General features: G+C 36.5%; 9 protein-coding genes and 12 pseudogenes across 21 annotated transcripts, besides 4 other annotated features; 9 read left to right on the top strand and 12 right to left on the bottom strand.

Moving 5' to 3' along the window:
- Positions 1 to 910: 910 nt before the first annotated feature.
- Positions 911 to 2,512, bottom strand: TVAGG3_1092310 (annotated as a pseudogene). The gene has a single exon. A coding segment is annotated over exon 1 (1,602 nt).
- A 130-nt stretch (positions 2,513 to 2,642) lies between these two features.
- TVAGG3_1092300 lies at positions 2,643 to 3,087 on the bottom strand (annotated as a pseudogene). Its single transcript has one exon. A coding segment is annotated over exon 1 (445 nt).
- A 2,015-nt stretch (positions 3,088 to 5,102) lies between these two features.
- Positions 5,103 to 5,164: a mobile genetic element.
- A 120-nt stretch (positions 5,165 to 5,284) lies between these two features.
- Positions 5,285 to 5,393: a mobile genetic element.
- A 142-nt stretch (positions 5,394 to 5,535) lies between these two features.
- Positions 5,536 to 5,644: a mobile genetic element.
- A 764-nt stretch (positions 5,645 to 6,408) lies between these two features.
- Positions 6,409 to 6,771, top strand: TVAGG3_1092260 (uncharacterized protein; the record flags this gene model as incomplete). Its single annotated transcript, XM_051257057.1, has 1 exon — positions 6,409 to 6,771. The coding sequence occupies one exon, from the start codon at positions 6,409 to 6,411 to the stop codon at positions 6,769 to 6,771; it is 363 nt and encodes a 120-aa protein (XP_051075744.1).
- Positions 6,772 to 6,789: 18 nt separating this feature from the next.
- On the top strand, positions 6,790 to 7,032 carry TVAGG3_1092250 (serine threonine-protein phosphatase family; the record flags this gene model as incomplete). The annotated part of the gene is made up of 1 exon (XM_051257056.1): positions 6,790 to 7,032. The coding sequence occupies one exon, from the start codon at positions 6,790 to 6,792 to the stop codon at positions 7,030 to 7,032; it is 243 nt and encodes an 80-aa protein (XP_051075743.1).
- A 248-nt stretch (positions 7,033 to 7,280) lies between these two features.
- TVAGG3_1092240 lies at positions 7,281 to 7,886 on the bottom strand (annotated as a pseudogene). Its single transcript has one exon. A coding segment is annotated over exon 1 (606 nt).
- A 591-nt stretch (positions 7,887 to 8,477) lies between these two features.
- Positions 8,478 to 24,180: a mobile genetic element.
- Positions 9,993 to 10,629, bottom strand: TVAGG3_1092230 (annotated as a pseudogene). The gene has a single exon. A coding segment is annotated over exon 1 (637 nt).
- TVAGG3_1092220 (uncharacterized protein) lies at positions 10,740 to 11,141 on the top strand (the record flags this gene model as incomplete). The annotated part of the gene is made up of 1 exon (XM_051257055.1): positions 10,740 to 11,141. The coding sequence occupies one exon, from the start codon at positions 10,740 to 10,742 to the stop codon at positions 11,139 to 11,141; it is 402 nt and encodes a 133-aa protein (XP_051075742.1).
- On the top strand, positions 11,161 to 11,313 carry TVAGG3_1092210 (uncharacterized protein; the record flags this gene model as incomplete). Its single annotated transcript, XM_051257054.1, has 1 exon — positions 11,161 to 11,313. One exon carries the CDS (start codon positions 11,161 to 11,163, stop codon positions 11,311 to 11,313), a length of 153 nt encoding a protein of 50 aa, XP_051075741.1.
- Positions 11,948 to 12,766, top strand: TVAGG3_1092200 (annotated as a pseudogene). The gene has a single exon. A coding segment is annotated over exon 1 (819 nt).
- TVAGG3_1092190 lies at positions 13,248 to 14,047 on the top strand (annotated as a pseudogene). The gene has a single exon. A coding segment is annotated over exon 1 (800 nt).
- On the bottom strand, positions 14,123 to 14,368 carry TVAGG3_1092180 (uncharacterized protein; the record flags this gene model as incomplete). The annotated part of the gene is made up of 1 exon (XM_051257053.1): positions 14,123 to 14,368. The coding sequence occupies one exon, from the start codon at positions 14,366 to 14,368 to the stop codon at positions 14,123 to 14,125; it is 246 nt and encodes an 81-aa protein (XP_051075740.1).
- On the top strand, positions 14,399 to 14,663 carry TVAGG3_1092170 (annotated as a pseudogene). Its single transcript has one exon. A coding segment is annotated over exon 1 (265 nt).
- Positions 14,713 to 15,384, bottom strand: TVAGG3_1092160 (HNH endonuclease family; the record flags this gene model as incomplete). The annotated part of the gene is made up of 1 exon (XM_051257052.1): positions 14,713 to 15,384. One exon carries the CDS (start codon positions 15,382 to 15,384, stop codon positions 14,713 to 14,715), a length of 672 nt encoding a protein of 223 aa, XP_051075739.1.
- TVAGG3_1092150 (uncharacterized protein) lies at positions 16,024 to 16,410 on the bottom strand (the record flags this gene model as incomplete). The annotated part of the gene is made up of 1 exon (XM_051257051.1): positions 16,024 to 16,410. One exon carries the CDS (start codon positions 16,408 to 16,410, stop codon positions 16,024 to 16,026), a length of 387 nt encoding a protein of 128 aa, XP_051075738.1.
- TVAGG3_1092140 (uncharacterized protein) lies at positions 16,706 to 17,284 on the top strand (the record flags this gene model as incomplete). Its single annotated transcript, XM_051257050.1, has 1 exon — positions 16,706 to 17,284. The coding sequence occupies one exon, from the start codon at positions 16,706 to 16,708 to the stop codon at positions 17,282 to 17,284; it is 579 nt and encodes a 192-aa protein (XP_051075737.1).
- On the bottom strand, positions 17,314 to 17,514 carry TVAGG3_1092130 (uncharacterized protein; the record flags this gene model as incomplete). The annotated part of the gene is made up of 1 exon (XM_051257049.1): positions 17,314 to 17,514. The coding sequence occupies one exon, from the start codon at positions 17,512 to 17,514 to the stop codon at positions 17,314 to 17,316; it is 201 nt and encodes a 66-aa protein (XP_051075736.1).
- TVAGG3_1092120 lies at positions 18,090 to 18,784 on the bottom strand (annotated as a pseudogene). The gene has a single exon. A coding segment is annotated over exon 1 (695 nt).
- Positions 19,001 to 19,316, top strand: TVAGG3_1092110 (annotated as a pseudogene). Its single transcript has one exon. A coding segment is annotated over exon 1 (316 nt).
- TVAGG3_1092100 lies at positions 19,471 to 19,892 on the bottom strand (annotated as a pseudogene). The gene has a single exon. A coding segment is annotated over exon 1 (422 nt).
- On the bottom strand, positions 19,927 to 21,160 carry TVAGG3_1092090 (annotated as a pseudogene). The gene has a single exon. A coding segment is annotated over exon 1 (1,234 nt).
- TVAGG3_1092080 lies at positions 22,332 to 22,767 on the bottom strand (annotated as a pseudogene). Its single transcript has one exon. A coding segment is annotated over exon 1 (436 nt).
- Positions 24,181 to 25,097: the final 917 nt, after the last annotated feature.

Here is a 25,097-nt window from a genome sequence, read left to right as displayed (position 1 = left end):
ATCAAAAACAATAAATAAAAATAAAACTAACATTTATTTTCTGACTTTTCACAAGAAAGGACGCAAAAATAAACGCCTTTACATGTCAGTTTTTCAGTAACTATCGTTCAAATTTTTATAAGCTTTATCTATTCTCATCTACTTCAAACGTTTCCACCTTCCGTGGAGCACCCAATACTATTTTCTCCAACTTTTCAAGTGTTCTGTTTCTGCAGCTCTCATATCATTAACGAACACACCTTGACAGTTGGTTTTATTTTGTCAAGGAACATGTTTTTTCAATACTAACATTTCATTTGGTACTGTCCATTTGAGTTTTCTTAAATATTCATCCCTTCTCAGTTCATTGTCTGCAAAGTAAGTTTTTATGACATTTTGTAAACTTTCGTTTGCAAGGTCATGTACAATAGGTTTCTCTTCCTTCTCTCTCCCTAACTTTCTTTTCTAAACTCTTCACCAAATATACCATCTCTATGGTTCTGTGTAGTTCTTTGAGATAAATGTTCTAGAACGTCAGGCGTTATATTTCCATCAGCCATGTTCATTTCATACTGGTCCAAAATATCTGCATGTTTCATATCTTTCAATGGCATTAAAGCCGCGCTGAAAAATACCAGCTATATCTGGTTCACCATTCACTTCCATTGCGTCTACAACTTCTTGGAATTGAGGTTGTAAGTTTATGAACCACCTATCCGGATTAGCTTTATGACCCCATCTCATTGTAGTTTCCATAGTCTGCAGAAACAAAAGTAGGTTTGTTTCCATATTGGTTAGGTTCTGAATGAACTTTAAACAATGTTTCATTTCTATATGTTTTGGTGAAATTTAACCTTTTATTTTCACCGAGTTCAGCCAAAGATTGAACGTTATATGGTCGTAAGTAAAAAGGATTGTTGTATTTGCGTACACTTTCTTTCAGTTCTTCCATTCTATGCTGAATATTTTCATCTGATGTTGGAGTCTTTTGTAATGTCGGCGAACATTTTTCGATATTCTTCTACTATGTCAGCCGAATTTTTCTTAGACTCTTGGAAAGATTCCATATTCCCCGCATCACTTGTTGAGGGTCAAGATTTTTCGGCTGTTCCAAATCTTCATCTAGTTCTGTGAAGTTAAGTTTCCAAAGGAGGGACTTGTTCGTTTCCTTCAGGCTCTTCTAGCTGTTGTTGCCTGAAACTATTTCTTCCATGTCTGGTTGTATCTGAACTTCTTCCTGTGGAGTTTCTTGTACCTCATCTGCTGGCATTTCATATATTCCGAGACCGTTTTTAAAAAGTTCCCTATCTAAGTCATCCGGACTCATAAACCTTTCTTCTTTCGTTCCGTCTCTATTTTTTACGCGTTTCATGAAGAGAGTTGAATTATCATTTAGCTCTGACACCAAATATCTCGGAGTAAATTCAGTCATGTCATTTGGATGATATGCTATTAAATCATATCCCTTAGCGAGCTTGTATTTTCCAGGTTTGAAATTATATCCCATTTGGTGCTGAACCATAAAGCTAAATAGGTTCGGGTCAGTATTTCCTTCCTTGAACTTTCTAATAGCTTCTTTATATCTGTCACTAAAGTCAAGAGTATCTGGGTAACCATAATTTTCCTTAAGCATTTTTAAGAATTCTTGGTTTCCTTGTTCTCTACTTCTTTTATGTCCTTGCTCTGTTTGTGGTTGTTGTTGTGCAGGGTTTTGAACTGTTGGTTGCTGTGCAGGGTTTTGAACTGTTGGTTGCTGTGCAGTGTTTTGAACTGTTGGTTGTGGTGCTGGTTGTGGTTGTTGTTGTGCAGGGTTTTGAACTGTTGGTTTTGGTGCATGCCTGTGTCTGTGTCCATGTGACGATGTAAATGTTTTAGGTAGTCCTGGTGCAGGTGCTTCTCTTGGAGGGTTTGGTGGTATATAAGTTCCACCAGCTGGTATATAAGTTCCACCAGCTGGCACATATGTTCCATCTGCAGCATAATGTCCTACCTGACTTTTTTCTTAAGAAAGCATTTACTAGGTCTGTTTTGGTCTGTTGTAACTCTTTTTCTTGACTTTCCACAACAGTTGCTCTAACGGCGTCATAGGCACTTTGAACTGCCTGTCTCGTTGCTGCATCTGTTATTTTCGTCATATTTTGTGCTACTTCTCTTAACTCGTTGTCGAAACCTTCAGACTTCAGTTTCTTTCCAGATGAGAAGTCGTTCACTAGTTTCACCTTACTATGAAGAGCTTCGAAGGCGTTCTTAAAGTCAGCATTCATTAAAGCTTCATTTGAACTGTCTTCATCCGCTTGTATTTTTGTCCTTATTGACCCTATAAGTTGGGCTGCTTTGGCGTTGGCTTGGGCATCTAACCAGTCATTATTAGCTTTTATATATTCTGCGCTTTTCATTGCCTTTTGCATGGCTGCGTCGTTATTTTTACTTTCTTGTGCTAAGTTTTCATACTGTACGGTTTGGTTTTGCAACTGTAAAAGTTTTTCTGCCTTTACATTTGCTTCAACTTCTTTTTATACTCATCGCTATCCATATATGTCTTCAGGGCTTTTTGTTTTATTTCTTCATCTTTCAGTACTTTATATTGAGTAGTATGGTTTTCAAATTTATAACATCTTGTTCCATTTTTGCTACTTCTGCTGCTTTTTCTGACACTTTTTTCGCATATTCCTCTGTACTTAGTTCTTTCAGTTGTTCTTCTTTCTTCTTTTTCTCTACGTTTAACTCATTGAGTTTCTTTGTGTGTCTGTCATATTCTAGTTTCTTTTCGTTTTCACTTATTTGTTTCTGTATGTCTATGTTTGACTTTTTGACATCTGTTATTTGATTTTTGAGTGAACTCAAATTCATTTGACTTTGAGGGTTATAAGCTGTTCCGTCTGCAGCTCCACCATAGCCTGCCATTTTCGCTAAAAGTGCCGCTCTTAAACCTCCACTCTGTGCACCAATAACTCGGTTTAAAAGCATAGGGTTGCTTGACATTTGTTGCAACATAGTGGGGTCATTCATAATTTGTTGTTGCAACTGTTGTTGTGGTGTCAGTTTTACTATTGGATGTTTCAATGCTCTCTTCCTCTTACGTATATTCTTACGTAGCTTACGTGGCATTTTAAGTGAAGTTAAAAAGCGGTTTTTGACAGATGTTTATATGACACTTTTTGTTCAGCACAAAAAACTACTCGGTCAAAGTGTTGTCAGTTTTGTAAAATAACCGTCCTATCTCATTCTATAAGGGGGAAAGTCTTCTCAAAGTATACTTCCTTGGAACGCCCGTAACTTTTCCTGTAGCGACGATAGACCCTTACTTGTCCGGACAAAGTTATACTAAACATCTTCAGGGCTAGAGGGCACGAAGTGCTGGAAGCCCCACTCCCTTTTTTTTTTTTTTTTTTTTTTTTTTTTTTTTTAGTGGGGCTTCCAGGCACTTCGTGCCCTCTAGCCCCGAAGATGTTTAGTATAAATGAAGTTTTTATTCGGAAAATTGTTAGTCTTCTGGTGTGAATTCGGAGGACTCTTCTTCTTCCTCCATTGCTTCTGGGAAGAAGCCTTCTTCTGGGTCGAAAACATTATATAATGTGTCGCTTTTCACAAATTATATATGTTTTCATGTTTTGTCACTTTTCTGTCACTTTTCAGGAAAAAACATTTTTTATTATTATATATAAATGAATTTTACAAAACCTCCGTTACCGTTCTTTGGAAATAAGAGTAAATGTAAAGATATATATATTGAGAGAACTTAAGAAACTACCGAATGGTCTAACATTTGTAGATTTGTTCGGTGGAAGTTTCTATATATCCCATTTATGTCATACAATATTCCCAGACTCAAAGATTATATGCAATGACTTCGACAACTATATGGACCGTCTCAAACATATACCAGACACAAACAATATATTGAAAGAGTTAAAAGAAAAGATACCTATAGGTAAGATGGAACGTATACCATTAGATAACAAAAATATTGTGAGAGAGGTTTTGAAAAAAGCAGAATATATAGACTGGGATAGTATATCTGCTAGACTATTATATAGTGGTTCTATAAGAGTTCATGACATTGAAACACTTATGTCAAAAGTTTTATATCTTAACTATACAAATGTTTTCAAAGAGGACATAGAAAAATATATTGAGGGTATAGAGTTTGTGAGATGTCGTTGGACAGAGTTGTATGAAAAATATAAAGACAAGGAAAATGTTTTCTTTATAGTGGACCCGCCGTTCTATAACACATGGGATTTTCAATACCAAGTAGACTGGACTTTGAGAGACTCTTAGGAGTAGTCTGAGGATAATCTGAGGAGTTTGAGGATAATCTGAGCATAATCTGAGGAGGAGTCTGAGGATTAGACTGAGGAGTAGTTTGAGGATAATCTGAGGAGTAGTTTCAGGAGTAGTCTGAGGACTAGTCTCAGGACTAGTCTGATGAGGAGGACTCTAAGGAGTAGTCTGAAGAGTAGTCTTATGAGGAAGATCTGAGGAGGAGTCTGATGAGGAGGGGTCTAAGGAGTAGTCTGAGGATGATGAGTAATCTGATAAGGAGTAGTCTGAGGATGATCTGAGGATAACCTGATGACTAGTCTAGGAGTGGTCTAATAAAAATGTAAAATATTTTCAAAGAAAAAATTCTATGAATTTTATATTTTAATTCTTAGCATTATACTGAATAAAATAAACATAAATATCAAAATTTGAAATTGAACACGCCAAAAAATTGATAATCCACATTCAATATTTTGGATGTGGCGTACTTTTTGAATACTCGCCATACGCCTTGGAGTTCTCAATTTTGAATTCGCCTTTATTTGGGCGACCTCAGAAAAATACGCCATTAAGAAAATATTGTATGAGATTTTAAATTTGAACACGCTCTACCTTAAGGAATTAAATTTATTAAGATATATTTATATATAATAAACGATTACTTAAAAAAAGTATTTCATCGCTTATGTAAGTTTCAAAAAAATCACGAAAATAAAAAATCAAGATTAAAATTTTATTTTTAATTTTTGAATTTCTCAAATGGCGAACTTTTTGGGCGAACAAAAAAAATGTACGCCCGGTCAAATGGCGTGTTTAACGCATCCCTATTTAGCAGCATACCACCGCATTCCACCTATTGTTATATACGAAAACGATAAAAACGGTTTGACAGAAAAGTGACAACTTTACGTGTCAAAAATATAAAAAGTGATATTTTATTCATCATTATCTTCTTCATAATTTATTTCATATTCTTCGTCTTACCAACAAAAGATGGGAATGTGAACAATTGCGGGCAATTTTTAGCCATTTTGGCTTGGAACTAGAGCCTGCGAGGTACATGGATAGTATCAGTACCTCACAGGCTCTAGTTCTCTATATGGCGCCGAGAAATTTTGGTGAAATGTGGTCGCATTTCACCAAAATTTTTTTCGGCGCCATAGGATGAATTGGAGGGTGAGAGATATTATTTCATACAATACTACTCTCACCCTCCAATTCCCAGCCAAAATGGCTAAAAATTGCCCGCAATGTGAACAATTGCGGGCAATTTTTAGCCATTTTGGCTTGGAACTAGAGCCTGCGAGGTACATGGATAGTATCAGTACCTCACAGGCTCTAGTTCTCTATATGGCGCCGAGAAATTTTGGTGAAATGTGGTCGCATTTCACCAAAATTTTTTCGGCGCCAGGATGAATTGGAGGGTGAGAGATATTATTTCATACAATACTTCTCTCACCCTCCAATTCCCAGCCAAATGGCTAAAAAATTGCCCGCAATGTGAACAATTGCGGGCAATTTTTAGCCATTTTGGCTTGGAACTAGAGCTGCGAGGTACATGGATAGTATCAGTACCTCACAGGCTCTAGTTCTCTATATGGCGCCGAGAAATTTTGGTGAAATGTGGTCGCATTTCACCAAAATTTTTTCGGCGCCATAGGATGAATTGGAGGGTGAGAGATATTATTTCATACAATACTACTCTCACCCTCAATTTTAATTACTTAAACTCATTCTATTTTTTTGACATGTAAATGTCACTTTTACTGAGATCTGACACAATGTCAGATCTCTTTTTTCGTATATAAGAAGACTCTTTAGAAACTTTAGACGTTTTACATAACCATCCATGCTTTTACTTTACATCCGATAAAAGTGGTTTGGAAACCGTTATGAGATGGTTAGAGGACATACATGACTATGAGTTTATATATGACAAGATAGAATATGAGAGAGGTCCTATAAACCGGAGAAAGTGTCATAACAAAGAAATTTTATTAGTAAGTAAATGTGGTTTGAAATAGGACTACTTGTTTTAGGTTTTTTCCATTGTGTCATTTATTTATTTGACGTGGCAGAAAAGTACAGAGAATATGAAGATGAACCAATGCCTGCAAATGTCCAGTATATGTACTCGTAAGAGATATTTTTATCTAATATTAAATGGACGCACAGAACTTAGCGAATGCACAGCAACCTGGACAACCAAACCCAGAGAATATTCCAAATGAAGTTAGAATACAAACTGCAATGGCAAACTATGGTCAAGTGCCAACAGATGTACAAATGCAAACTGCCATGTCAAATGACGCTGCGTTAGGTTTGCCACCATGGTATGCAAATATGAGATGGAAAGAGTTTTATACAAACCCTGAAGTGGGATATAAACAACTTTATGCAGATGACGCGAACACAGGAGTTGACCCAGAATATGTTTTCTACCAGAGGAGAAACAGAATGTATGAGCTCCAGTTAAAGAATGCTATGGAACTCAACAGGAAACGCAAAAGACTAGGCGGACATTAGATTTTTACATATAGTAAAATGGGTTTCTTCAGTAAGATAGGAAACTTCTTCAGAAGAGTTGGAAGAGGTATATGGAATGGAATAAAAACCGTAGGAAGAGGAATTTGGAACGGAGTCAAAAATATTGGTAAAAGAGTAGGTCAGTTTGTTGGTATTATACCTAAAGACCCTGAACCAGAAGAACAAGCTCCTGTTATACAACAGCCTGAACCTGCACCACAGTCTAGTTGGCAACCAAATCCAACACCTCAACCGTATTAAAAAATTATATTTTTACCGTTCGATAGTAGTTGTATATGAAACTAAGTTCTAAGTAAAACGCATGGTATAATGGAATTATTCTTTTTCTTCCATCTGTAGTAAACCATACTTGAAAGTCTGAAATACTTCCACTCGGCGGTTCATATAACTTTGTAGGTTTTTTCGTAAAAGTCATTTGCCAAGCATAAGAAAGAGTTTTGGGCGCCAGAAAATGAAGCATGAACAATAATAGCAGCTGGGTCGAAAACATTTTCATATGTTCCATTAGGGTTTTCGACTTCATAAAAGTCTGGGTGTACTGGATATGCTGCAGGCTGATTTAACATCCTCATAAATCTATACCATGCCAAGTTGTTATATTTTGTAGAAATATAAACGTTTTCTCCAAGGTCTTCTATTTTATTGATTTTAACAGTTGCATTTTTCCTGTCATAAATAATATCGAGATGGTATTCTCCCTCGTCAATGTTATACTGGTTTGCATATTCGATATAGATATCGTTTATTTTTTCTTGAAAAGCTTGAAGAGTTGTTTCTAAGTTTACAAGCAAACTAACTTGTAAAAGTTTTCCCTGTTCAAATTTCTCATACATACGTTTTTCTTTGTTATAGTATCGAACTTCAAAACCGACCGTAAATGGGAAACCATGTATGGCTTCTGAAATGAACTTCATTCTACGAAAGCCAATAGCTTTTGTGACGGATGGGTCTCTTAGCCATCTTAATGGGTAGTCAAAACGATAGCCTTCATGCTTTACGGTATCTGTCTCAAACTTTTGACCGACATTAGTAAAAAGTTCATCTAATGGTTTAGTTGTAGCAACTCTAGAATTTTCTTTTTCTATTGGAAGCATATTTTATCTATAATAAAAATGTCAAATGAAACAGCGTCTATGAGAGAAATACAACACAACCGACAACTCATTATGCAAGCTCTAAATAAGAACACAACAAACTTTTCAAACTACTCTAAGATATCTGAGTCATTGAAAGAAGGAAACTTAAAACTGACATTAAACCCAATGACAGATGAGTTTCTATTTCAAGACAAGAAGAACAATACTGTCTGTATAAATCCAACAAAAGGAACTTTAAACGAGAAACCTATAAATGAACTTCTTTTGAAAGCAGATGTTGACAACAAAGCTGACAAAGAATATGTAGACGATGCAATAGCAAAAGAAGAAGAAAGAGCTAACAATGCTTATGCAACAAAAGAACATACTCATCCTGAACTAGCAGACAAAACATATGTTGACAATAAAATGTCAAGTGAAGTGACAAGAGCTGAAAACGAATATTCTAAAAAGACTCATACACATTCTATATCTGAAATAACAGACTTACAAGAAACCTTAAACAGGAAAAGTGCCGTTGGACATACACATTCTATATCTGAAATAACAGACTTACAAGAAACCTTAAACAGGAAAAGTGACGTTGGACATACACATACCATTGCAAATATTACAAACTTACAAGAAACCTTAAAAGGAAAAGTGACGTTGGACATACACATACCATTCAAATATTACAAACTTACAAGAAACCTTAAACAGGAAAAGTGACGTTGGACATACACATACCATTGCAAATATTACAAACTTACAAGAAACCTTAAACAGGAAAAGTGCCGTTGGACATACACATACATCTTCTGAAATAACAGACTTAAACGTTAGCCTTGAAAAGAAAGCAGATAAAACATATGTCAATGAAATATACCAAAGTTTGATAGGAACAAAAAATATTGAAACTATTGTTGGTGACTTTTCTTTCAATGAAGAAAATAAATATTTTAGATGGCAGTTTGTACATTCCTTAAAAAATGGTATACGGTGTAAACTCATTCCGAAAAATAACAATGAAATGTATGTAAGCTATATAAAGAATGATGGTACACAAGTTAAAGTTCCATTAGACAACAATGCTACTTAAACTTATATGGAGACGAACAAAAGAAATATTTAAGAGTTTATGAAATGCAGATATGACATTGCCTGACCCAGCTCCAGCACCATATTATTATGACTATGTAGATGACGAAGGAACACTACATGCAGATGAACAAAAGCAAACATTATATTTAGATTATTATAGATATAAAAGATATAATGCAATAGAAAAAACGAGAATAGTATATTATTATATAGATGACAGAAATAAATATTATAGTCAAGATTTTACCTACCCTGAAAACATAAGATTATATTATAAAAAATATTCTGACACAAACCAGAAGAAACCTGAAATAGTTGCACTATATTTTAAGTTCAAAAGAGACAATCCTATAATATCTCATATGTTTGATTTAATGAACCCAGTAGGTTCTATTTATACATCTATGGATGCAAGAGGTCCTCAAGTAATGTTTGGTGTTGGTGCATGGGAACAAATAGTTGACAGGTTTTTGTATTGTGCAAACTCTTCAAAGGAAACAGGAGGTTCGAAGAAAATTAAAGAAGCAAACCTTCCACCGCACACTCATACAGGAACTACAAACTTTTCTGGTGACCATAGTCACTCATTAAGAGACCATCCATTATACAACTCAGAATATTATGCTGGCAATGACGTTTTATCTCCAGATTATAACCATTCGGCAAAAAAGACTTTTCGACCAACTGAACCAGGAGGAAATCATTCACATACTTTCACAACAAATCCAACAGGCTTGGGTGAAGATTATATGCCACCATTTGTGACTGTATTCGCATGGTATAGAATTGCTTAGTCGTCATTTTCAACTTCTTTAGCATATTCGTCAGGAGTTGTCTTATATTTGTTAGGAACTGTCTTTGAAAGTATACCACCTTGAACTTTGACAAGTTTGAAACGAGGTCTGACAATAGTAGTTTTATCTTCTGCTTGCAGTCTGTACATTTTGCCATGTTTGCCTAAAACTTCATAATATTCTCTTGTATACTTTCTTCTATTTTTACGAACACGAACGTGAGTACCTGTCGAGTTCCCATTGTTGTCATAGTCAATAGTATTTTCATATGGGTCGCGTTTAGGTATTTCTATTTTTACTTTGTCACCTTTCTGAAGTTTGAAGCCCGGCATTCTTTCTTGTTTGTCTCTTTTGACTAAATTATTAAATATATAGTCTTTCTCTAAGTCAGGGTTGTTTTTCATTTCTTCGGGGGAGTGGTTTCCCAAACCTTTTTGTTTACGGCTATTGTAAATATTTAAAACTTGTCTCATCTTTGCCATGGAGAAGTGTCTATATTTGTCGTCATATGACATTTCATTTGCTTCACCACCTTGTGGTTGGTTTAAGTCTCTTAACATTTTTATACAACCGTCAATGACACCAAGAGCAGAATGGTTTTGGTCGACAATGAAATATTGGTTTACATTTTTTGAACGCAGATAGTTTTTTACATCATCTGATTTGAAAGAACTTTCACAGTCAGATGTCAGTTTTGTTGGATGGTATTTGTCAACGAATATTGTCAAAGCTGCTAAGATATCTAAAATAGCTTTGGACTGTAATGGTATGGCTTCACAGTATCTTGTGTTTTGACCGACAAATATTAGCCAGTATGGTGGTCCATCTTCTCTATACCTCGGAATGTTTTCTAAGATATCCATAAACCAAGAATTTGGTGTTGAACTAAAGATTTTTATCATGAGTGCTTTCTTTGTCGCTTTAGAAACATAGGGGTCCTTGTTTGGATTCGTCATTTTTTATCCTATAAGAAATGGGTTTATTTGGCGCATTAGCAGGAGTTGCATCCAGATTTTTGCCCGCAGTGGGAACAATAGCCAGAGGTGTATTTGGAGTTGGAAGGAAGATTTTGAGTACATTAGGTATACTTAAAGAGAAAGCACAACCTATTATACAAACTGTACAGAAAGGTTGGGATGTAGCACGAGATGCAACAAATCTTATTCCAAATCCTGAAACAAGAGGAAAAGTTCAAGGATGGATGGACAATGTAGGAAGACAAGCAGGAAACTATTATAACAAAGCAAATGACTACTATAACCAAGCAGGACACTATATGGACCAAGGTGAAAGATTCTTTAACAGAGGATATAACCATGCACAACAATGGGTAAACAATAACCAACCTCAACCGCCTCAAACGTGGGGAATGTAAAGTTTTTTACTGAGATGAAATGAACAATACAGCATTGAGACAAATGGGTTCAAGATGGATTTGTCGGCTTCCAGCAGTTACACAACGTGTTTGTCAAGTTCTTCCTATACCTCAGGAAGTTTTAGACCGACTTAAAAAACAACAACAACCAGTTGAAAACAAACCAAACTAAATTTTTTTACTGAGATGAAATGACCGAAGAAGTTGAAACGGTAGATTTGACACCACAAACAAAAAGTTCAGAACCATTGTCAAAACCTGTCAAAGAACTTACAGATGAAGAGAAAAATTCAATAATAGAAAGTGCCAGGTCTGGAAATACAAACCCTAACTACAAAGTCACTTTTCATAAAAATGGAACGGCTAGTATCTCAAAAAAGAAACAGACTCTCACAAATAAAATATTGAAGTCTGAAGGAGCTTTCGAGACAACAGATGGAAAAGTTTACTTCACTGACCAACAGTTCATTATAGAACATCTCATTGACTTAGAGTCGAAATATTCTAAACTTTACAACAAACACAAAAAGTTGAAAGGAAAACAAAAACAAATGGCATATGATATTTATGAAGATGTTGACGACACAACTGTTCCTGCAAGTGAAGTAAAGTCAGAGAAACCGAAAAGTGACGAAAAACCGATAGAAGAAGAAAAACCAAAAACTGAAGATAAACCAAAACCAAAGTTTAGTTTGGAAACTAAACCAAGTCAACCTTCATTAGCTGGTATGGGTTGGCGTCAAAGACTTATGGCAGCAGGCGGTTATGTTAAGTAAAGAAAAAAATATTTTTTTATTTTTATAAAAATGCCCCCATATAGAATGGATAGAAAATCTGCTAGAATAAAAGCAGAGTTGCAAAGATATGGTTGGAGAGTTTCGAAGAAGTTTAAATATAGGAAGGGAAGACCCATAAAAGTCTATGACAAACTGGCTGGTCTGACCTACGAAATGGATTTGGAAACAGCACGTGCCAATTATCCAAACAGACTAGAGAGGTTAGAAGAAGAACGTCTTATGGACATGCCTTTCGATGTTAGTGAACCTCAAGTTGAAGGACACGACGGCTTTGCCAGATTCTACTGGAAACATGACGAACAATTGCATCCTTTGAGAAGGAAAAAAGGTAGTGCAGAGGATGGTCATGCTCCCATGGAAAGAACAAGATATGCATATGAAAAGTATCGTGAAGTTAGAAGTCAAATTACATCTGGTCGAACCTTTACAGTAAACTTTGACGAAGGAAAGAACAAAGAAGGCTTCATGGGTGTACTTGCTGCAATTCAAGACGGAAAATAAGAAAGGACACAATCTCAGATTGACCATAACGGATTTGGATGGTCACATTTACTATGCAAATGGCAATGAACAAACAGCTGCAAAACTTCTTGACGCTTTCAAGACTACAAAGAGAGAACAAATGGTTGACTCCGACTCAGACATTTTGAATGCAATTGAAGGAATTGCAAGTGTCAAGTTCGAATGGTACCAACCTAACCCTCAAGCAGTCAGACAACATGCTGGATACTTCCCGTTCATAAATAAGTCTGACATTGACTTGACAAGGTATGGAATTTACAATTCAATTGAAACAATTGTCAATGAACCTTGCATTCTTACATGTCTCAGGAACTCTGGTCTTTTACAGATGAGAAGATGAAGTATCTTGAGTCATGTGTGAAGACAAGGTACATTCTCAGAGGTCAATTGGCAAAAATTGCACCGTTGGCAAATGTCAATATCCGAGTCAACATACCTACAGCTAAAGGTTCTTCACATGACGACTATGTTGTTGAGTTCAATTTACCATGGTTGAAGATTGCAATTGTCCACAACCACTTCATGTTGAACGAAAGTCTTAAAACCCATTGTTCGGAAAAGGCAAGTGCAACATTGTCAGAGCTGTAAACATTCTTTTCGAGAAAGGTTTGTTGGAACCAATTCCAGATGACAAGCTGACAGAAACTTTGTACCAAAAGACGAAACAAACTTTTCACTGTTAGCAAGACCAAAAGTTGTTCCAGACAAAGTTCTAGTACAAAAGAAGTACACAATTCCACAAGGAGTTGGATTGTTCGGATACCAACCTGAACCAGAAGAACTTCCAATGAGGTTGCAAGAACTTCAAGATGCTATAAACAAACTTCCATTGAGACATCCAATTGACGTCAAATTGTATTGGAGAGCATCTGAGTTAGGTCAGAAGGTTTTATATGAAACAGGTTGCTTCGACGATGTTTATGAGATAACAGGAGAAGTTTCTCAGAAGATAAGAGACTCACTTGAATTTCCACAAACTGGACCAATTGGTTGCGACAAGTTCGACTCAGATGAAAAGATATACTATGTCGACCTTAACGCTGCATACATGAGGTTTGTCCAATATATTCCGACTGGAATTCCAAACGAAGATGGTGAGTTCCCGGGAAGGAACTATACAGTTGGAAAAGTCATACAACAACTGTATGATATTAGGAAAGCTTCAAACCCCAAACTTGCAATGACACTCAAATTGCTTATGAATTCGACATGGGGATATTCCATTAAGAAACCTCAAGAGATGAAGAGTAAACATTATGAGAAGGTCGACAACTTTGTTGAAAGGTTTTCTCCTTTTGTTTTGAAGTACGAATTCACTCAAGGTCAAAGTGGCTTAGTAACCACATTAAAACCTATTGTCGAACATTGGTCTTACCCTCAGTTCGCAAAGGCAGTCCTTGACAACTACAACAAATTCTTCTCCGAAGTCAAATCCAAAGTGAAGGTTTACTATGAGAACATTGACGCACTCATGACGAACGAAGAAGGGTACAACAAACTCATTGAAATGGGCATGGTCGGTGAAAAGATGGGTCAATTCAAATTGGACAAAATTTTCACCGAAGTTCATGTCCTCTCCAAGCGTAAGTACTGGGGCATACTTGAAGACGGCACAGAAATAAACACATTGCATGAAATAAAAAATTTTTATTCGAATTTGAATTAAAATGTGGGAATTCTTGGGAACGGGAAAGGCTTATTTACTTGAGGAACAGGTAAAGGTGGTGGAGGTGGAGGTGGTGGCAACCAGTCCATTTTATATTCCTTCCTAGCTAATTTCCGTTTAATTTCATGGTCGCCCTCGGAGTCTTTGAATCGGACAGGTCGAGTTACACCATTCTTGGTCTCAAACTCATATATAACCTGTTTGTCTGTATTTTCGTCGACTATGGCACGAGACACAAACATTGACCAAACGGACAAAAAGTGTCATTTCGGATGGTCAAGCAGCCAATCGCATTCGAGCACTTCGAAGAAGCCTTACGTTCCAAGGGGAGAGGGTGTCTGGTGCAAGGCAGAGGTCATGAAACTCTACGAGCAGTACATCCTCAATGCCTGGGAGGACAAATCGTCCTTGGATTGGCAATTCTACCAACTCCTCTGGGACGACCTCCTACGCAACTGGGATAACGAAAGAGTCCAATTCAAAGGTCGGGAACTAATTTTGCAAATTACCCTTAATTTAACATACTTATCCAAATAAACACCTAAATTTACTTGGGGTTTCCCCCTAAAATAAAATTTTTTTACTCTTAGAACCACTCGAGGTTCTCCTTACGGTTGTTGAGCTTGTCACCGTCAATGTGTCTGACCCTCGTCTTCTTGTCTGGATTTGGAACCCATTGCATACCGACAAGCCTTCCCATGGAAATTGAACCGTAATTCCGAAGGTTAAGGTTCAAGTGTCCCAAGTTGTTGAGGACTGGGGTAAGAACCTTGCCTGTCTCCTTGTTGCGGATTTGGTATGGGTAGGGTTGGGAAATTTCGTAAGCGTCATCGGCAACAAGGGTTGCCCAAACTTCCTCTTCTTTGTGTTTCTCTTCTTCCTCTTCTTTGATAATACCTTCGGCAATTCTGTGTTCACGAAGTACGGTGTTGCATGTTCTGTCCTTTCCGAGTACCTTCCAGATGGCGTCTATCTCTTCGAAGAAACGGTAGATGAGTCGGGCAAGGTTTTGGTTCTCTATGTTGTATTGGCGCAAGGTTTCCGCGAACTCGTACAGGACTTTCTCATTGGAAGCTTGGTTCGTGAGGACATTGGCTTTGAGATTGGTTATCTCTAACATAAGACTATTTTGGAGAGTCTTAATGGAGTTTGTCAGATGAGCGTTCAATTGGGCAATTTGAATTTGAATTGGGCGCTTGTCTGGCAACCTTGAAAGGACATCTGCCATTGAGTTTGGCTTCGGTGCTTGTTCGGACATCGAAAAAATGAAGTGGTTTGAGAATGGCGGTTTTACTTCAAAAAGCTTGTTATGACAGTTATGTCATACAACAAGTTTAAAATAATATCTTGCTCTTCTTCTGAACGTTTGTTGTCTCTTCCGATAAAAGTTTCGAACATGAGAACCAAAAAACGTTTTTTGAGATTGCGGAACAGTTCAGGCAAACGTTCATATTCCGGATATGTTGGGAGCAGTTCGAAACATCTGAGCTGACTTTCGGACAAAATTGGGACAATGTCAACAAATTCATCTTTGTCGGACTGCTTGAAGGTTAAGTCCCTTACATGTAAGTAGCTCTGGTAAGTCTTCTCATTTCTGCTAACTTTTGGAGTATAGCTTCGTAGTTTAGAAGTTTTAATTTTAATTGTCTTATTCCACTCTTGACATCCGGTAACTATCCATGAGGTCAAGAGTAGCTTTGGTAGCTTTAAGTGGAGCTATCTGTTCCTTGACCTCTGCAATTTTGGTTGCAATTGTGATTTGAGCTCCTTCAAGTTGGCCGTCTATGTCGTTCTCAACGTCTTCAACGATGGCTTGAAACTCTTCATCGGTCCATTCAGATTGGTGTGGGACGAATTTAACTTGCTTCATTCAAAAAATGAAAAAAATGTTTTTACTCTAAACGTTAAGGTTTAGAACTAGTTGGATGTCGCCTTCACAGGTTATGTAGAACGGCTGACCCGAGAAGTGAAGGAGAGACTGAATTGCCAATTTCATATGGGGTAGGGGGTTCTCCTTGTTTGGTATTTTTATCCAAGGACGTTTGTTTAGGAACTTAACAAGAGCTTCTCTTTTGACGTCCTTTATGCCATCGAAAGGAGTGTTTTCTGGTATTTGAATTGGAATTCCAGTCGAAGTCTCGAGCTGAAGTGTAGACCTTCCAGAAATAGTGGTGAACTTGACCTTGGGCTTCATGACCTTGCGCAAGTACTGCTTAACAACTTCATTTATCTCTATAAGGTAAATTGCCTCGTCAAATCCTTCTGGCATTCCGAGTCCTTCCATCCGACAGGAAAATATTTTCCCGACAACTGGAAAAATTTTTCCGGACAAAGGGAAAAATTTTTCCTTCCGACAGGAAGAACTCTTCCAGTTGTCCGTCCGTAAACCATTCAAATTTTCGAAAATTGAGAACTTTTTGGTCGAACTTCAGGAAAAATTTTTCCGGACAACAGGAAAAGTTTTTCCTTCCGACAGGAAAGGTTTTTCCTTCCGACAGGAAAGGTTTTTCCTTCCGACAGGAAAGGTTTTTCCTTCCGACAGGAAAGGTTTTTCCTTCCGACGGTTAAGCCACAAACGAATGTCCGACGTCCCACCAACCCAGTCCATTCCCAAACCAGAGGAACCTAAAGAACCACAACAGTCTCCTCAGCAACCTCAGTTCCAGCAAGTACCTCCGATTTACTACCAATTTCCACCTCAAGGTTACTACCCACCACAAGGCTTCCCGAACTACCCTCCTCAGCCTATGCCTTACTTCCCCAACCCTTGGATGTTCCAGCAAGCTCCACCCCAGCAATTCCAATCTCAATCCAAATCGAAGAGAGACCAAGAGTTCGAAGAAGGTCTGAACCGCTTACGCAAAGATTATGCTACTGCCCCTATGGAAGATGACAGGCTTTCAGTCTCTTCCCTCAAATCGACCGATTCGACTCGTACCACAGATTCAGTTCGTGACCGTGAAGACTACCTCAAGCAGTCTGAGAGACTCTTCATCCTACAATCATTTACAGTTGGAGCTCTCAAGAACATGCGCAATTACGAAGGTCAGACACCAGCTGGAGACCGCAAAACAGACGTACTCGCAAGAGCCGTCCAGCTCGTCAAAACAAAGACTGAGATAGTCGACTTCATTCTTGCAGCTTGCCCATACAAGTAAAAAAAATAAACAATTACGAGTTAAACTTTTTATTCTTTCTTTTCTGAGTTGTTTAGAGCTGGTTTCTCTTGTAGGAACCTTTCGTACTCTTCCATGGTCATGTAATTGCGAATTTTGTACGCAATTCCAGGTTCGTTGTTTTTGAACCTTACGTATGTAACGCTTCCATCCTCCTCAGGGAAGTAAGCTGCTAACATCTGACCAAGTTTTCTCGGTGACTCGGAGCTCATTAAAAATGTCACTTTTTAAACGTTAAGTTTTTAGTCTTATTTTACCCTTTGTTTGTCAAGGTAGTATTGGAGCGCAATTTCTCCAAATTCTCTGTGTCGGAGTTCTTCAGCATTTTCCAAGGTGTACCTGGAGAACTCAAAGAAGTTGTCAAGAAGATACTGCCATGCTGCTCTTCTGAGTTCGTCGGTATTTTGGAAGTGTTGCACCTTCGAGTCTTCGGACATGAAAAAATGACACTTTTTTCATTATATAACTGTTATTTTTGACGAAGTGAAGGTTTGCACTTCGTCAAAAAATCCCTGAAATCATATCTTTACATACAAAAAAATGAAGAATAACTTTCACTTTTTCTATTAAACCGTTTTGACATTTCTCATGAGTGAGTATAGTTCTGCCGAACCATTGGAAGAGAAGAAGTACCCTTGCTGGCAAAAGACAAAAATAGTTGCCTTAGTTGTCATTGCAATTGTACTCGTAATTGAATTCATTGTACTTCTCTTCACGTACCTAAAACTCAAGGACGGCATATGCTTTAAGAAGCTACCATCTTACTAAGACTAAACACTTACATTTTTCAAGCTTGACTTTTTACAATTTGAACTTTGTTTGCGTAGATATGAATTCTGAAAGAAGTATGAGGGTCTTGTATGACTTTGTACTTCTCCCATAGTTCATGTCTGTCAAACTTACCTGCCATGGACTCTTTCATAAGTTCCATGAAATCGTCTTCGGACAATCCGGGGAAAAGTATAATGTCAGTAAGTATTCTTTTAACATCCTTACTTAAACTCTTGGCTGTCTGTACACAAATGACAACTGAGATGTTAAAGTGTCTGAGCTTCTTAAGAATTCGACACATATCTTGTTCTCTATTCTTAAGCAAAGGATGAGAAGCAAAGTCATCTAAGATAAGAAGACATCTATGAGGGTAAGTCTTCCAATCGTAAGATTGCAATTTCTTCGAAATGTATTTCTATCTCTTTCTGTTTGTTTCTGAAGTGTTTCTTCTCTAATATTCTCTGCATTTCCTCATTTGGGTCTTTAAACTTAGAATTTATATACTCATTTATAGCATTATACTTCAAAACTCTTCTTTGGTACTTCTTTATCCAATCTAACAACTCAGAGTCTTTTATACATACTAACTTAGACTTCTTTATAATATCTTTGAACGAATTGACGGTTGGTCAAATTGACCAGAAGTACTACAAATGACAACTAACTCATAGAATGGGTTCTTTCATCTAGTTCTTGTTGTTGTGCAGCCATTTTAAGATAAGTGAAAGTCTTACCCGACCCAGGTGGTGCAATTAGACCTGTTATACCATTCTGAGCAAATAAGAAACTTGTCATGTATAGGCTTTATCTGAGCATTTTCTAACTTCCTCTTGTTCTTGTTTAAAACATTCTCAAATTTCTTGTCAAATGTCAGCAAACTTTTTTTCTAACATTTTTAGAAAAATTAAAATTTTTATCTTTTAGAAAATGTCTAGCGATTTCGCTATCTATATTCGAGACAAGCTTTTCGACAGCAAAACATCTGTCGACCATAAAATCTTACATAGTGTAAACAAGAAAGGTGAATTTGTTCTAAAGTTCTGTTTCTGGGAATATGACAAGAACCATAAAACATTAAGCAGAGCAGTCTTAAAATTTGTCAATGACAGACTTGTTGACAGAGATGACACCGATTGGAAAGATGAAGTCCAACAAAAGTTCTTAGAATGCAAAGAAGACACATGCGCTGTTCTTGAAGATGAAATAGAAAACAGAATAGATGAGCTATTAAAGGACAAAGAACTTTTACATAAATATGGTTTCGGAGAAATTTGACATAACTCCACCAGAAAAGAAGAAGAAAGAAAAGAAAGAAAAGAAAGTAGAAGAAGAGAAGAAAGAACCTGAACCAGTTCCAGAGAAAAAGAAATTTGACATGTAAAAATAAAATTTTATTTTTAGAACATTTCTGGGTCAATGTCAATGTTCTCTTCCTCTTTAGGAGTAAACACTGGCTTAGACTCTAAAAATCTTTTTACCCAATTTACCTTGAACTTCTACAACTTTAGACTCATAATATTCATAGTCGTCTGCTTTCTTTGGTTCATAAGGTATAACAAGTTTGTATGCTTTGCCTTCTTTAAGGTTTGAGAACCTTCTGTCAAAACTTTCTTTGACTGCTAACAAACCTTCTATGTCTAAGTCTTCAAATTTCGCACCATTTTTAGTCACAATAGCAAACTTAACTGGTTCGATGTTCCAAACTTTGCTGAATGAAGACTTTTCAAAATGGTAGAAGTAAACATTCAAATATGTGAATGGGTCTAGTTCTTCTTTAAGTCCTGACATGTACTTGTTTACTGAAATATATTTTCGTCATCTTTTCTATCGGATAAAAAATATTTTTTTTAAATTTACTCATAAAAATTTTTCTTTGTATATACACCATTCTGTACGTCTAAAAGACTTTTGACATTTGCCAAGAATGTACGTTTAGAAGCTGTCATATAACCATATTCTTGACAATATTGTTTATACGAATCGTACAATGACCTTTCATCTAATGACACAAAGTCAGTTTCATCTATGAACAGTTCATATACACTCTTGTTTGCTTCTAACAATGTTTGTCTCTCTTCGGTATGTGGAATTTGTCTTGGATTGAACTTAGAAATATCTAATGTCATGAAATATGAGAACAAGTGGTTGTAAAAGTCAGATGTCAAAGTTTCTGCTAAGTCGTCAAAATATTCTGTATCTTGCATATGAGAATCTGACGTTCTGACAACTACATATCTTCTGTCAGAACTTTCTAACTTCATCGGAACAGCATTTTTGAAACCATAATGAAGTTTGCAACATTTTCACAAACTCTTTGGTCTTTATATTTTCTTTCAACAACTCCAACTTTGTCTGTTATAAGACTCTTCAAAGCATCTGAGTTCAAAACTTTTGTTGTATCTATACTTTGAAGTTCATTGCAAACTATAAGTTTCATATTCTCTATTGAGGAGTTAAACTTGCCACAGATGTTTTCTATGTTTGTCATATTCGGGTTCGAATAGCCCTCTAACAGTTTGCATAAGATATCTGTAAAGAATGTGTTCTTACCTGTTCCTTGTTTTCCAATTATAATGAGAGCAGTTTCATTTTTAGCACTTGGATGTTGTAAGATGTTTGCAAACCAACATAAGATATACTCATAGACTCTTTGTTTCCATTGCATATAATTTCTTTGACATGGTCTAACCAAGCTTCTATAATATTTTCTTTCCATTCTACTTGTTCGTATTTATATCCAGTGAAGATAGAATAGAAGTTTGGAGAAGGTGTATAGAACTTTATACCTCGAACTGAAAAATCTTCTAACTTTGACAATAAGATATCCCAAGCATCTAACATCTTCATGCCAACTTGTACGACTTTTATTTTCTTAAGTTTCTGTCTACATTCTTGTTCAGACACTATTGTTGCTCTTGGTTTGTTAAAGACTACATCCCATTCTTTCATAACATAACATTCTGGGGCAGAGTCAACATAAATGACTAAACGTTTCAAATTCTCGACTGCTTTGTTATAGTCTCGAAATGGACACATATTTCTGAATGCTTGGAAGTCATAAAAATCTGAAACATCTATTCTGTACATTTTTATAAAAAATAAAAAAAAATTTTTTTTATTCTTGACTTTGTTGTTGCATTTGTTGTTCTTGAGCTATTTGTTGTTGAAGTTGTTCTTGTAATACAATACTTTCACCAGTTGCATCTTCCAATTCGAAACTTTCTGCCGTCATTTGACAAATACATAGGACATAAAAGTTTTACAGGAACAAAGTTTGCGTCAACTAATGTCAACGTTATACTTGCCAAAGTGTTTGAGTTCACTAAGGTTGAAAAATTCTGCATTCGAATGAACAATAGGCAAACCAGCAGAGAAAGTATTGTTTATACGCATAAGTATCTTTTGGTCATAGTAGTTTCTGTCGACATTCGAATAGCACTTTGAACCTAAGTTTGAAACACAATATATAAAATAGGTGTGCTTAAAGTCAATGGAATAGACATTCCTTGTATGACACCTTTTCCTGTTATAGGAAACTGTTGGTAGTAAAAACCAGAAATAAGTTTTGTATTATAGCTCATATTGTTTATAGTAAACTCAGTCGGACATCCAAACATAATGAAACCTGCTCTAGTTGCAGCACATGTTACACCCGTACTTAAAGTATTAAATAAGTCAACAAAACCTGTTGGTGGTATATCTGAGTAAGTATCTTCAAAGGAGTATTTTTTACCATTCACAACAATAAAGTCTTCTGGTGTTCAAAAGAGCAAAACAGGCTTTAGTCGTCATTGTGTTTAAGGTTAGTTTACAATATCGTCCTTGAGGACTTTGTAAGTTTGTTGTTATAGAATTATATGACTCAGGGTTTTTTAGTCGTAATAGTATAAACCATTATGTCTTCTGCCATTTATATATATTTAAAAGTTTTTCTGAAAGTGGAGAAGAACTTCATCTAAACTTTCACATGGCGTTTCTTGAAGTTCTCTGTCTAAGAAGTTCAAATATTTTGTAAAGACATAGAACTTTCCTTTGTCTACACGAACAAACAAAACAGGGTCTTTCATATCGTTCAAAAGTGTGTAAAGTCCTTTACATGAAATAAAGTCTATATTATTTTTCTTCAAACATCTTTCAAGAAGTTTTGACATTTTTACTTAGCAAATAAATTTTAATGAAATGTTGTGGTCGTCAAATATTTTTATGACGTCTGGGAAACTATACTTTAAGTTCAACGTTTCACCTCCTTTCATAACGTATATCTTGTCAATGACATTATATGAAACACCACAGCAACTAATGTCGGGTTCTATTTCTTTGATGTTTATATCGTCTGCCTCTGTCAAAAGTTTCAATAGTTCTTTCAAAACTTCATGAGGTGCAATGACATATGAGTTCACTTTTACAGGGTTGTGTTCGACCAAGTTTAACATTATACCTAAAGCTTGACAAATCTTCTCCTGAGTTTGAAGTTTGTCTTTCAGTTGTTGGTAGTCGTTTCGAATATCTGCAACAGAACTTAAGTCTCTGCTAACTTCAGGATATGTTGGTTGTTCTTTTACAGGAACAATTGTTATACCATTTTCGTCTTCGTATGGTTTCCCCACTTCAACATCTCTGTCTTTGACATTGACAATAACACTTTGACTGTTTGTTTGAGTTGGTGAATTTAACTTCACATCTGCCACCGCCATTAAACCTTTTGAAACACTTACGCTTCTATTTTTCGGAAATGACATTTTACTTAGAATAAAAAGATGGACGTATTCGAGTATCTCTTCGAATTGAAGCAGAACAAAGTTTACACACACAAACAATACAAATACATTGACAGAATAGTTCTTTATACAAACAATGGTAAATGTTATAGAATAGCAGTCTTTGCTGAACCTAAATATTTTCATAAAGCAAAGAAAGTTGGTATAACTGAAATGGTGAAAGTTCTTGACGTTGACAAAAATATAACAACAAAACTTACAGATATTTCTAAAGGAAAGTTTATAATACAATATTATGTCAAAACTGGCGTACTGTCAATATTTGACGGAGAGAAGTCAGTTCAAGAACAACTTACTGACCTGCTGCCAAAATCTGCTCGATGGAAGCTGTCGTTATGCCAATCTGAGGAGCCCCAGCAGGTTTCATCGAACGAATCTTCAAAAGAGCATCTTCCGTGAAAAGTGCTATTGGTTTTGTAAACTTCTTTGCTCTCAATTCATCTGGACCGTCTCTGTCACCAGTATATTGTATTTGAACTGTACCAACAGTTGAAATACCACCCATAAAGTCTTCTGAGTCAGCAAATGGAATGCCAAGCCAAAAGTTTGAACGGTCTCCATTTGTATATTGAGTTTTTTGACCTCCTGTATGAGTCCATACTTTCACATATGGCATAATAGAACTTTGCATTTCAGGGTTAATGGTTGTTGTGAAGTTGTTGTTAAAGTTCATAGCATCTAATGTCAAGTTGTATGACCTCATATCCTCAACTGTAGAATATTCTTCTCTTGGATAATATTTGCCATCTATGTTTATATGATATTTAATACCAGGGTTGTAGAAACAAGAATAGTCATTTATAGTTCGTCTGAACAGTACAAACATAGTATCTGCATGTTTCATTGCAGTTGTTAAAGCAATATCTGTTCTTGCACCTGGGTCAGCACTTTGGTTTCCAACTTCACCTGCAAAGTCTTTGACAGATATTTGGTGTATAGGGAACATAAGTGGAACTGCAATATATTTGGCAGCTAAAGCATTTGAAATATCTGGGTCCAACATATAGACTGCAAGTCTGCTTTCTATTCTCTTGCATTCAAACTTTTCGCATGTAAACTTAACTGGGTCCCAAGCAGTTCCAGCAGCATTGAAATAATAGTTTACTTCATTGTTGAAGTTTGAGAAACCAAAGTCTAAGTCAACTTTGTCTTTGCAAAAGTCACAGAACTTGGCTCCACCAGTTCCAGCTACAGTAATGCTGAATGGGTCTTGTGTTGGTGCAATGACTAAGTTATTTTTGCTTGGAGTAAGTTCAATAGAAATTTTTCCTGCCCAGTTTGGCAAGTATCTTAAAAACCTGAAGATGAGGAAAGATGACAAAGGAACTCCTTCAGGCTCTTCTAGCTGTTGTTGCTGAACTATTTCTTCCATGTCTGGTTGTATCTGAACTTCTTCCTGTGGAGTTTCTTGTACCTCATCTGCTGGCATTTCATATATTCCGAGACCGTTTTTAACAAGTTCCCTATCTAAGTCATCCGGACTCATAAACCTTTCTTCTTTCGTTCCGTCTCTATTTTTTACGCGTTTCATGAAGAGAGTTGAATTATCATTTATCTCTGACACCAAATATCTCGGAGTAAATTCAGTCATGTCATTTGGATGATATGCTATTAAATCATATCCCTTAGCGAGCTTGTATTTTCCAGGTTTGAAATTATATCCCATTTGGTGCTGAACCATAAAGCTAAATAGGTTCGGGTCAGTATTTCCTTCCTTGAACTTTCTAATAGCTTCTTTATATCTGTCACTAAAGTCAAGAGTATCTGGGTAACCATAGTCTTCCTTAAGCATTTTTAAGAATTCTTGGTTTCCTTGTTCTCTACTTCTTTTATGTCCTTGCTCTGTTTGTGGTTGTTGTTGTGCAGTGTTTTGAACTGTTGGTTGTGGTGCAGTGTTTTGAACTGTTGGTTGTTGTGTTGGTTGTTGTGTTGGTTTTGGTGCATGCCTGTGTCTGTGTCCATGTGACGATGTAAATGTTTTAGGTAGTCCTGGTGCAGGTGCTTCTCTTGGAGGGTTTGGTGGTATATAAGTTCCACCAGCTGGTATATAAGTTCCACCAGCTGGCACATATGTTCCATCTGCAGCATAATGTCCTACCTGACTTTTCGTTCTTAAGAAAGCATTTACTAGGTCTGTTTTGGTCTGTTGTAACTCTTTTTCTTGACTTTCCACAACAGTTGCTCTAACGGCGTCATAGGCACTTTGAACTGCCTGTCTCGTTGCTGCATCTGTTATTTTCGTCATA

The sequence above is a fragment of the Trichomonas vaginalis genome, assembly GCF_026262505.1.
Source record: "Trichomonas vaginalis G3 chromosome Unknown ctg_191, whole genome shotgun sequence".
Taxonomy (NCBI): Eukaryota; Parabasalia; order Trichomonadida; family Trichomonadidae; genus Trichomonas; species Trichomonas vaginalis.
Note: the sequence above shows the minus strand (reverse complement) of the source record. Positions and strands in the feature narration are given on the sequence as shown.